The sequence below is a fragment of the Primulina tabacum genome, chromosome 8 (genome assembly GCF_025594145.1).
Source record: "Primulina tabacum isolate GXHZ01 chromosome 8, ASM2559414v2, whole genome shotgun sequence".
Classification (NCBI taxonomy): Eukaryota; Viridiplantae; Streptophyta; class Magnoliopsida; order Lamiales; family Gesneriaceae; genus Primulina; species Primulina tabacum.
Window position 1 is genome coordinate 37,541,293 of NC_134557.1, and position 13,212 is coordinate 37,554,504.

General features: G+C 35.4%; 1 protein-coding gene across 2 annotated transcripts; it reads right to left on the minus strand.

Annotated features, from left to right (window-relative positions):
* Positions 1-1,138: 1,138 nt before the first annotated feature.
* On the minus strand, positions 1,139-6,776 carry LOC142554045 (uncharacterized protein At4g38062-like). 2 transcript variants are annotated; one of them, XM_075664655.1, is made up of 2 exons: positions 6,627-6,776; positions 1,139-3,690 (listed from the first exon to the last, which is right to left on the minus strand). In XM_075664655.1, the coding sequence occupies exon 2, from the start codon at positions 3,659-3,661 to the stop codon at positions 1,439-1,441; it is 2,223 nt and encodes a 740-aa protein (XP_075520770.1). In that variant the 5' UTR covers positions 3,662-3,690; positions 6,627-6,776; the 3' UTR covers positions 1,139-1,438. The 2 variants fall into 2 exon arrangements, with proteins under 2 accessions (XP_075520770.1, XP_075520771.1); XM_075664656.1 differs by lacking the exon at positions 6,627-6,776 and adding an exon at positions 6,294-6,593.
* Positions 6,777-13,212: the final 6,436 nt, after the last annotated feature.

Here is a 13,212-nt window from a genome sequence, read left to right on the forward strand (position 1 = left end):
ATAAGTTTGGATGGATTCGGGCTTTCGTTTTAAGGTCAAAGGAAAAATTGAGAAAGTTATAGCTTCGGGGACAAAATGATCATTTCGCACCTGAAAAATGTTAGGAGTCTTGATAGTGTCCTAAATGCAGTAACTAATGTTAAAATGTATATATTGAAAGATTATGGAATGTTATGATGAAAATTGTTAAATGTTAAAGAATAAGTTGCATGCTTGGTTTCAAGAAATTGTTAATGAATTAATTTTTATAAGTGATGGATATGATAAAATGTTTTGAAGTAGGTGATTTGATTGTGACTAATACGAATACGAACACGAATACGAAATGACACGATGACATATAAGTCCAAGGCTCAGTTGACATGTGAGAGTGTCGTTGATGTCCCCGCCGTCTGGTACCATGATAATACGTAAAATTGATCAATCGACAAACAGCTGGTACGAAAGTCACAATTAATTATCTGAATTCATCTAAGGGGAAAACATATATGTATATGATGAAAGAAAAAGTATATAATGAAAGAAAAGATTAAAGTTTATACATGTTCATGAAAAGCTATTTTTATTAAAAGTATTTTCACTGTTGCATATAGATGTATAAGTATTACCTGTTACTATAGTTAAGGCTTGTTGAGTCAATAGACTCACTGGTGTAAATGATGCAGGTGAGGACTTTGATGTTGAGACAGGAGGGTTGAATGACAACTGGCAAGGCGGATGGTGCAGTAACTCGAAGACCTATGCATTGCTAGTTCTTCCGCGCTGTGATGATTTTACAGTACTTTAAATATTTTGATGACTTTTATGTTTATGAGTGGTTTTGAGAGAATTTAAGATATTTATGCTATTTTTGAAAAATGTTAATTTTAGGTTTGGTTGAACGTTTGCGATTTTATGACTTTTACTGCAATTTTTGGAGTTTGAGTAAAATAGATGGTGAATTTATTTAAAAGTGAGCAAAAGTTTATAAAAAAAAATCTAGCACATTTAAAAAAAGAGTTCGAGACATTTCATGATCTCTTTCACCTTTCCTTTTGTTACCGACATCTATTTATTGGAACTTTTTTGGCTTTGGTATTGTAATTAGGTCCCAAAGAGTACATGTGAGCTTGGTTATAAAATATCACTTATGAGCACAACCATTTCAACGGTACAAACGAGTTATGTGACCAAAATATAGACAATGGCATTGAAGAACATAAAAAATTGAAAAAAGCACAAATCAGGCAATGGAGAGTTGATAAGAACATCATTACATCCTACATTGTGTTAACTTCATCTGGTTGAAGCGACATTCTTCTTGTTGAGGAGGAACGTCCCAGAATTCATAGGATATTAATGAGAATGGCCTGATCAAATGGAGTACCAATATTCAACATATATGACATTCTGGCTCGGTGGGTTCTCCCGCTGTGGAGAACCTAAAAGTTCAGCTCTGTCAGTGGAATTCTTTCATCAAAAATTGCATGAAACGATTTTTTGATGGTGAAAAAGTAGTATCATCGAGTCCACCACTTGCCAAAAGATCACCAACGATATCCTCAGAAGACTGCAATATTGTCTCCAACATATCCATCAATTTCATGTCATCTCTGCAGAACACTCCAAAACGTCCACAGATGCCCTCAAGTTTAGAAAGTGAATCCTCCTTACAAATGGATGCTTTCTTCAGCTCCTCAAGTACATCCTTGAAAATCCTTCTTTCAACCTCAAATTGGCCTATCCGCTCTTCCATTTCTGATTTCTTTGATTGCAACAAACCTTTAAGGTCCAGAGTCTCTTGCTTGGACTCAATCAAGTTTTTTTCTTGACATTCAACTTCATTCCTTAAATCTTTCACTTCTTTCTCCAAGTTAAAGATCACTTGGTTTCTCTCTTTCATCTCTTGCTTATGGGCTAGCTTATATTCTTCGAGCTTTAGTTTCAGAGTGTCTGCCTCAGTTTTCCACTGTTCCAATTCAAGCTTAGATTTGTAAAGTTCAGAAGTTTTGTTGGCAAGCTCAGAAGTTACCATCTCTAAATCGTCAGAAGCATTTTTTCTGTTCTCTATCAGGGTATTTTCCAATCTCAAGCATTGTTCTTTCAAGCAACGTTGACATTCATTTGATTCATCGAGCATCTCTTTATACTTTTTGAGTTCGTCATCAACGAGATACTTCTTCTGCTTCAAAGAATTTAAAGACTCAAACTTGGCCGTTAAAGCTGCTGTGTCATCACATCTCTGCTTCAGGTCAGCATGAACTTGGTTTAGCTCAGTAATTCTCATTTCCAACTGCTGTTTCAGCAACATGTTTTTCTCTTCAGCTTGTTTGATACACATTCCCAACTTCATGTTTTCATCACACATCTTTGAGAAAGCAACACAAAATTCAGATTTCAACACCAAATATAAAGCAAAAACCTCTTCGTTCTTTACCTCTAATAAGAGCCGGCAGTCTTCCAGTTCCTTCTGGATTTCTCTTATACTTTTATTTTTACCACCCAACTCGGATAAGCAACATATTAAGTCCTCCTTTAATTTTTCTATCTGGTGATTCCACTCGGCATCCTTTTCTTTGAGGTTTGAAGCATATTTTTTATGCAACTGATCCAAACCTTGAAGTTTATCTTGCATCTTTTTCAAAGAAGATGCGGCACAACTATTATCGAGCTTAGCAGCTTCAGCATCTCTGAAACACTCAAGCAGATACCTCTTTTCTTCCTCTAATTTTACACTCCCATGTCTCGTTTCATTGGCAAGCATGTCTTTCTTTCTCAGTAAGCAGCGTACCTCTGCAATCTCTTCATCCCTCTTCACGGCTGTTTGCTCAATATCTGTTTGTGCTTCTTGACAATCTAGGAAAGCATTTTCAAATTGTAATCTAGATTTAGACAACTGACTTTCAAGAACTTTTCTTCTGCTTTCTTCATGAGCTAAGGCTTGATGACACATCTTCAACTGATTCTCTAGGCATTCTGAAATCTGATTCTTATCATCTAAACCAGCTTGCAACTTAGAAATCTCTTTAATAAGTGAAGATTTCTCCTTCTTCCAGTCCACTGCACTAGCCTGAAACTGAGTTTGAAGCTTGTCATGTGCTTCTTCAAGGTGTGAAAATTGTTCCCTTTTCCATTTCAGTTGTTCTTTATCGATCCTAGTTTGCTCCTCCAATTTAAGCATGTATTCCTCAGTCTCTTTAAGGTCTTTTGATGCATTCCTTTGCATTTCAGTGTCCTTCTCTGATTTAACTGATAAAATCCTCTTTAAAGTAGCAATTTCTTCATCATTAGCACCAGTCTTTCTCTCCAGATCACGGATTCTTGCTGTCGCCTCATCTAGAGCGACAGATAAATCTCTGTTTCCATGTTCCAGTACTAGAATTTTCTCTTTGTGTTCTGCTTGAAGCTTTTCATTTGAACAATTTGTCTGCTGAAGAAACATTTCCTTCCTGTGCAGACTGGACTGGAGTTCCTCGCACGCTTGTCTAATTTCACGTATTTCCTCAGACTTGCAATTCAGTTCCTGAGCCAATTTCTCGATCTCCAACTTTGCCTGGTGGATTTTAGCTTGTTGGTCAACGTGAGCTCTCCTCAAACCATCAGAAAGCTCGGATTCTTCTCTTAACTTATTGAGTTCAACATTAACTTTGGCTAGTTCATCATATATTTTGTCCTTTTCCATGGCTATTCAATATGAGTTACTCACACTCCCTGGTAGATTAACAAAATGCAACATGACCATCAAGAATAATACAAAACAAAAGCTAAAAATTCATAAATTGTATCTATCAGAACAACAAGTTATGGCATTTGAAGAGTGCTCTATAACTAAGACCAAGCATAAATATTTAGTGGCCAGAATATTCATCCATTCAATGGAACCACTTTTCCCAAACTTTGAGCACATGGGAGGTGGCTCAAATATAATATGTATACCTTAATATGACCACACACTCGCATACCAGAAGTAATATCCAAGACATACTGGTAGGGGTGTTCAAACTTCGGATAAAACCGAAAAAATCGAAAATCCAAACCGAAAAAACCGAACACCGAACCGAACCGAAAGCCGAATTTTATAATTCAGATATAAATGTTAAAACCGAAGTTTATTTGGTTCGGTTTTGGATTATATATCTCAAAACCGAAAAAACCGAAATTTCATTAAATTAATAATTTTTTTATATTTTATTTATATTATATATTTTTATATGATATTTAGTTAATGCAAAACCATTTCGAACAATTTTTAGTTGATTGTTGTTTGTTTAATTAATTTAAACTTTATATTTTTAAATATTTTACTAAGGGCATCCGCATCCGTCGGAATTAATCCATGTTAATAACTCTCCATCTCATCAAAAATGATGAGGTCCACGAGCCACATATTCATTACATTAACACTTCCTCATTATTAACACACACTCACATTCATTTAATTTCAACTTTCATTATTTATGGGTCCCACTGTCCACTTACTCATTTTTTTTTTTTAATATTTCAATATCTTTCTAATATTTTTAAAATTTTACAACAAATATTACTAAAAATAAATAGTATTATTATTTTAAAAATAACTTAATTCCAATATTCATTAAAATATTATTAAGAAATGAAAAAAAAGTTGGACTCTTTTATTTAAAATATTATTCAACACAATCTCTTTAAAAAAAACACAAAATACAAAGAAAACGAATTACGATAATCGAATATAGCCGTTGGTGCATAATTTTGCCGTTTGAAAATAGCCGTTGGTGATAATTAGCGACGGTTTTTCAAAAACCGTCGCACATAGCGACGGGTGTTAAAAAACCGTCGCAAATAGCGACCTTTTTTTAAAAAAAACAGACGCTTTTCACTTTGCGACGGTTTACGAAAAACCGTCGCAAATTTCGAAATAACGCCGATCATTCTGCCATGTTAGCCAAGATTATTAATTCTTGCGCCCACATTGGTGGGCGAAAATTAATGGGTGTTATTAACACCCATTAACCAACCAATGTGGGTGCCCTAAGAAACATATAGAAAGTTAACATATTATATTTTACAATATATTTATATTATTAATTTAAATAATTATACCAAAACCGAAATAATCGACCGAAATAACCGAACCGTTTTGGTAGAAAACCGAACCGAACCGAAGAAAAATGGTTCGGATTCGGATCATATATTTCTAAAACCGAAAACCTTAAAAACCGAAATTAAAAACCGAAAACCGAACCGAACCGAACCGACCGATGAACACCCCTACATACTGGAAGGTCATTAGGCATTAAAACCCAGACAAACAAGGGCATCATGGATTCTTTAACACGTCGTCCTTTATCCTTATATTTCCTACTGCCCCCACCCAATTTTGGCTTTCTGATTCCTCTTTATCAAGTTTATACTTTTTTCAAAACCCAAGTCTCAATAAAATATTGATGTTGAAACAACATAATCCCAGTGAAACTGCAGTTCTTAAGAATCACCAACTTCTTCTACAGCTGTTTGTACTGTGATCTTAACAAGTAACTATGATAGCTACAAAATCAATTTTGGTCAATTAATTATAAATGACTTCATTAAATATCATACACTCAAGGTTTTGAAAGACAACACAATGGCTTAAGAAGCTTCATTCTTAAGCCTCAAAGTCTGTTGTCATTGGACTACAAATGACCACCAAGACACTATAATAATTTTTGGATTGGATGCAAGTGGTGCTAAGCACACCATAAGGCATAAGCTGTAACCGGCTACCATAATCCATCAATTAAAACAAAATTATCACCGCCATGCATAAGTGGAGTCAGTCCATTTTGATTAAAGAAAACAAAGCCACGTATGAGACTTGTGGGCTTACTTTAGGATCAAGTGTTTCACACTTAAATTAGCCAGTAGGAAGAAAGGTCCTCAAGATTAATGTCGCCTATAAATAGGCATTTTATTGTACTCATTTTATACCTACTGCATGAAACTCTGAAAGAATATTTGAGAGCTTAGAAAGTGATGTAGAAAACTCGAAATATTATAGAGTTTGTAATGCACAAACTCTATTGAAATAATGAACTTTATATACATATTAATGCACATATATATACATATCAACCTCCAATATGTCTCTTTTCTTTCGATTATACACCAACACCCACCAAAAAACAACCACAATCTTCTACTCTAGTCCAAATTTTTTTTTAAAAATGTCGCTGAATAAAAGGAAGATTTCAAATTCTCTTCATTATTCAATTTTGCTCGTGTGGAAAGATAGTATCTCGTGAATAATGAGAAGGAAGATATTGAGTAAAATAAACTGCATCCGTTGTCTTTACAAATGAAATACGCATTTAAATGTTGGAACCCATTCATCATTATTGACTCCATTTAAATTTATTCATTATTCAGCAGCCACGGTCCGATCATTGACACAAAATATCAACGAACTACACCTGAAACCAAAAAATCAAACCCAAAGAATCGCAACGCCAAGAATGGAAAATTTTCATTTTATCGTGATTTACTACTAAGGTAGAATAACATATAATAAAATTCTTAATCCCCCCAGAAAACTATAAGAGTAATTTATCGTTTTGCACAAAGTTTCCCAAAGCAGGAAAATTGAAAATGAAACATGAAAAATGAACAATTTAGCAAATTCATATTACCTGATCGTTTGTGTAGTTAGTTTTGAGGCTGAATTTGGTTTTGGATTCTTGATCAAAGGCTCAAATGCTGGAGAAAAGGGAATATTTGTTTGAGCGGGAATGATGGATTTTGGGGCTGGTTTGAATTTGGATTATTGGATGGTATTTCAAAGCTGCGTTTGGCGATTGGAAAATAAACCCAAAAAAAAAAGCAAAAATATTAAATAAACCAATATTAATTTATGACATACTACATACACAGCGTATGCATTGCACCCATGTATCACGTTTAATTATTAAAATCAATTTCTATAATAATCTTTTAGAAAGTTGTAAATAATTAATGGAAATTAAGTGAAATTTAAGCGGGTTTGACCAAACTCGAGACTCGTCTTTCAAGAAGAAACTTGACTCGGGACCTGCCCTCGCTTCGCCCCACTTCAAAACCCGGTGGGTCCAATCCGAGTTTGACATGTCGACCCACCAAACATGAAGCAAAGATAAAACATATATCTTTCATTTTGTTCTTGACGGATTTTTTTATCATCACATATTTCCTTTAGCGTGAATTCAGCTTGTATCTCGTGTGTGTTGGTTTGTGCAATATTTTTGCACTACTAGCCAAACGTCAGTTCAAAGAAAAGCGTTCACATTAATGAAAATGTGTTTCACAGTAACAAGGGAGCTCTCTTCTCTCATTGTAATGTATCACGTTCTCAACTCTTCTTCTCTCATATTGTTTGAGTGTAGGGATGTCAATTTTTCCCACGAGCTTGGAAACCCGCGGTGAAATTCCAAAACAGAGATGGTGGTCGTTGATTTTTTTGGGTTCGAGGATTTTTAAAATCTCCGAAATAGTTTGGGACGGGTATGAGGATAGAACTCGTCCCGAAAATAATATTATTATTAGTATTAATGATATAATATTATCATTATTTTTCAAAATATATTAATAATAATATATTATTATTAATATTGATATTATTTGTAACGTCCCAAAATTTTGAAGGTCCGCATGAACCACATACATGCAAGTTATCAAATTTCTTATGTATTTTAATTAATTTATTTTTAACGCATTAATCCATGATTTTAACATGAATATATGTGTTTAATTATTGGTTCATTAAGATTGCATGATATAAGGCTTTTAACAGTATTTCATGCTCGAACGAGGAACGGAGACCGAGGATAATTAAAGAAAAAATTTATTAAATAATTATTTTTAATTATTTAATATATGGTGTTAATAAGGGTGATTTTTTTTAAATGGGCCTTGTTAAGGTATTTTTACTAGACGAGCCGTATTTTTAATCGGTACGCAAAATTTAGCGATTTGTGAGACTTTTTGAGGGTTCGGGCAATATTTTCAAAAACATACCTAAAAAAAATATTTTACAGGAATGTTTTTGGGCTTAATGGGATTATTTTATTGCTTAATAGGCCCAAAACCCTTTTAATCTCTTTATTTTTAATTAAAGACTCATTAACACCTTATATTATGACTTAAACACATCATTAGCAAACCCTAAACCTACCTCCACTCATGTTGGCCGCCCCTTACCCATTTCAGCAGCAACCTCACGTTAGTTCAGCAGCTTTTCTCTTGGTTTCTCTCAAGCTTTTTCAAATGAACTCCTCCCCGTCCATCCGATGTCTGTTCGACGCGAGTATCTCTAAGTTTTCGAGCAAAAATACACAAAGGCACGCTCTATACATCGTTTTTCTCATCATTCACATCAATATATGTTTCTTTGTGTGTTCATGAATGGAAAACATAAGATTTAATATGTTATGTGCATGAGGACCGAAATTTCATGGCAAAACTTCACTTTTCTTCATGAAACTCACTTTTTTGTTGACGTGGTCGTAGGGGTTGCCGGGTTTGACATTAAGAGACGATTTACAGTAGGTTTAGGGAAGGTTTAAGGTTCGAGACCAGGTCTGAAGCGTGCGGCTTAGGGGTCGACCGAATTTTGTGTTCTTGGTGGTTGTTATGGCTAGATCGGGTAAAGGGGGCGAGCAGCGTGCATGGGATCGGTCCAGGCCATGGTCCAGATCCTAGTGGGTCTGTTTCAAGGCTGGAAATGGTCCATGAGCTGTTGGACGCAAGTTTGGGGGTGGTTCGAAAGTTATGTGTCAAGTTGGGTTGTTTCATGGGTGAGTTGAGTGATCCGACATGTAGAGGTTTTAGGCGTGAGTTTGGTTGTTCTAGTAGGGAGTTCATGGCTTGGTCTTGGTCTTGGTCTTAGGATAGTTGGTTAAGGGATGGTAACATTGGTTTATGGCCTAGGGTCGAGTTGTGGGAGCTTTGTGCGCTAGGGTTCGAAAGTTCTCACGAGCAAAAAATTCCAGCAGCTGGTCGAGGATTTTTTAAGGCTTTAAGGGAGGCTGAAATGTGTAATTTAGTGGCTGGTAGTGTGTGAATAAGTTGTGGTTAAAATTTGGGAAAGTTTAGTCAAGTTTCAGGTTGATTCGGGTTAAAACCGGGACCCCGATCCAAGTTTGAAAACGAATCGTATAAGTTATGAAACGGACTCGATTTTATGTCTAAGAAATGATTATAAATATGTTTTGAGGTGTTTTTTTTTGGCTTCGGGTCGAAATTTTGAGGTCGAGGGGTAGAACGGTCAATTAGGATTTCTAGGGGCAAAATGATCATTTTGCACCCAGGTCGAGTTAGCAGTCCTAGCAGCTCCCTAATCACAAAAATTTCATGTTTTAAATGTTTATGATATCACGAACATCACTTTTTATGGAAATATGAAAAATACGTTGTATGCTTGATTTTAACAAAATATACGTAAATGCATGATTTTTATAAGTGATGAATACGATGACATGTTTTTGGAGGAAAGGAGTTGGTTGTGACTAATATGATGATATGATAATACGATGACATGTAAGGCTAAGGCTCAATGGATGGATAATACTGTCGCTGATGTCCCCACCGCCGGGCACCGCGATTATACGTAGATGGATCCATCGACTAATACGATGATACGAAAGTCACAACTAACTGCCGGAATTCAAATAAAGAAAATTGAACACGTATATGTTGATATTATGAGATATATTATGGAAACGTTTATGCTTTGACACGTTATATTTAAGCTCATGCTTTTAAGATCATGAAAGGCATTTTAATTACAGTATTTTTCATGGTTGCATGTTATGTATATGTACTTGCTATCACGGTTCGGGTGTGTTGAGTCTTTAGACTCACTAGGTATGAATGATGCAGGTGAGCATATTGATGAGGAGACTGGAGGCACCGAAGACTGAGTAGGCGGAGCTGGGGGTGCACGTGAAAACCCGAGGACCTTGCATTTCTTCCGCATAATATGATTATGAGACATGGCTTGAAGCAACATTTTTAAATGATTATGAATCTTTTTTACGTTGTCGAGTTGTCAGACTTTTGGCATTACGCTCGAGTTTGACTTTTAAAATAGAAGACTAGGAGATTGATTACATTTTAAGATTTTGTGTAATTGCAGTTATTTTTATTAAGTGATTGGATGAATTTTAAAACGTCTAATTAAATTATTTAAATGTTTATGAGTGTGTGTATTTTAGGTCATAGTTTTATAAAAAATTATTCCAGCAGTTATTTTAAGTAGTAGACGTTTCATTATTATTAATATTATCACTAATAATAATAGTTAATAATAAGTTTTGGTTCGGGTACCTATCAATATTTTTGAAACAGAGATAGGGGCGAGGATGGGGATTTGATCCCTGCGGTTTCGAGTTCGGAAAATTCGGGTTCAGGGATTTCCCGAACTCGAAAAAGCGGGGATCGGGGAGGGTATAGGGGTGGGGATGAAATTCGGGGACGGGAATGGGGATAGCAAACCCGCCCATGCCCTTCCCCACCTCGCCCCATTGTCGTCCTTATTTGAATGCTTAGTTCTATAATATTTATAAGATGTTTTATTGTCATGTAGTAAAAAAGTTTATGTTCTCTTTGTTGGGATCGGGAAAGAGTTTAGAGGGGGGGTGAATGAACTCTTTCAAATTTTCTTATTTAAAATAAGTTTTTCAAATGTTTTTAGGCGGTTCAAAATTCCTTCTCAAACAATTGAAAACTTGAACCACTGATGAGTGCGGAAGACGGTTCACAATTTTCAATGACAGTTCAAACACTTTTAACAAACTTAACAAATTGCGGTTAAAAAGGTAAGAGCTTGCGATAATTAAATAACACAAGATTTTTATGGATGTTCGGAGATTGAATACTCCTACGTCACCTCTTCTTCCTTTTCCAGGAAGGATTCCACTAAAAGACTTTGGCTTTACAACGTATTTGCAACAGGCCATTCCAATCAGGACTTATCACACTGCCTGTATTGGAACTCTTAATGATCACTTTACACTTCTGGATATTAAGAACACTCAGTTCACCAGATAACAAGACTTGATCTAATAACCAAAAGGTTACTGATGAGAATAAACGGTTTGGTGTGAGTAGCACGAAAATGATCTTAAGATGATCAAATGATTTTCTGTTGAAAGCGTGCTGATTAAGCGAAGAAGTATGTAAACTTAAGCGCTCGGAGATCTTTTCAAGTATGCAAGCAAGCTGTTATGATTCGATTTTGAGCTGAAAAGACGCTTTTCTGCTAGCACACTCTTCCGTTAATATACACAATTTTCTTAACGGTCGGGAAGGACATAGCAACGTTAACCTGATTCTCTGAGCAGATGAGTCGCTGTCGTCTTTATGAGCATTAAATGTTCTTTAATGAACGCATTTAATCTTCCTTTTACTCAGCACCGTTCTGAAGTGCTTTTCTTGAGGAGTTCTTTTTATAGTAACTGTATTTAGCATCAGAACATGCAGTCTATACATGGTCTCTCTTCTTTGGGATAGGATCATAAATGCGGATCAATCTTGGAGCATATGTATATACGTTGACTTCAAGATGGTGTAATACTTTGAATGTCTTAAACCGATCAGAGAATGTCTTTGTGCAATAAATGGTCCTTTAAATGATCCGGTTCTGATAAGCGGTTGAAACTCTTTTTAGCTTTGGATGGTTAGAAAGATGCACCATTATTTGAGCTAGATGGTTGAACTGATATATGTCACACATATGAACTGCAGAGCTGTCTTGTTTTTGTCATACGCCAAAATTCTTAGGAATAATATTTTCTTCAACACTCTTTGAAAACATGGTGAATGGTTGTACACTGATGGGATCGGTTATAGGCACCTACGAGGGTGCTTCAAACACATTATTCTCAATGAGCTGCAATAGCTCGTGTTCTAAGAATGTAAACATCGATGAATTAAATAGAGTTTGGTTTTAAACCAAGCGGAAAAATACTCGAAGTAATCATTCGTTAAGAAAGCTGATCAGTTTAGAGCTTTTAGCTTGTGTCAAACGATTAACATGAAATAAGAGAGATCAATTCTTGCTTGTATCAGTTCAGTTATGGTAAAAACTGGATATCAGATCGAACTAATCAAATCAGTTTAAAAACAAAAGTTAAACAGTTAAATACACAAGATATGTTTATGGATGTTTGGAGACTTCAAATGCTCCTACGTCACCCCTTTTACCACCTCAGGTAGGATCCATTAGAAGACTTTGATTTATACAACATCTTGTAAAAACCTACTCAACTTAGGACTTACGCTACTGCCTAACTGAACTCCTAGTCTAGAGTGAATGCAGCACCTTTCCAGCCAACACTTGTTTAACATCCACCACAAGAAAATATTGAATACACAACACTTTGTAAAACCAGTTTTCTTTTACTTTTTAACAACGGTTTTAACTAAAACCGTTGTTATTGAGCATTTTTTAAGCAAAGACAACGGTTTGAACCCCCAAAAAAACGCTAAAAGACAACGGTTTTTAGTCTTAGTTAAGATCATTAATATTATTAGCTTAGTCAAATTTTAAGTTTTTTTTGTAGATTTGTTAAAGTATAAAAGTAATTTTTTTACTTAAAAAATTAGCGACGGATTATATCTAAAATGTTGCAAATTAGCGACGGTGTTTCTCTAAACCGTCGTTAATTAGCAACGGCTTAGTAAAAAATCGTTGCTAATTTAGAGACGGTATATCATAAACTGTCGCTAATTACCGACGGTAAAAACCGTCGCTAATTACCGACGATTTTTGAAAAACCGTCGCAATATGATAGCTACGACAATGGTTTAAAATCGTTGTCGTTGAACGCACTTTCAACAACACTATCAGTTACATCAGTTTTAAATGACCTATGACAATTATCCGTTGTCGTTTAGTATTTTTGTTGTAGTGATCTATGTGTCAAAGAATGCATACACAAGTTTAATGTCTTTGTGCAAGACTCACTCAACTTTTCAATACGCTCAATTCTTTGTGTATATGTGAGTGATGGTGTGTGTGTGTGTGTGTGAACTGATCTAAGAATACAACACGAAAGTATTCTCACACACTAAGGGAATTGTGCTTCTAATATTAAGCTGATAACACGTTGAAGTGTTCCCTCAAATTTGGGCTGGTTGCTTCTTGTAAGCTGATATGTATGCCCTATCTTCCTCTCCTTTGTGATGTTCACGCCCCCTTGTTGATGGTCTTGATCTTGTATTTATAGAGGCTATGTGACC

What these genes read in the sequence shown, in the direction of transcription:
- LOC142554045 (XM_075664655.1), bottom strand. Translation starts at nt 3,661, where the DNA reads ATGGAAAAGGACAAAATATATGATGAACTAGCCAAAGTTAATGTTGAA.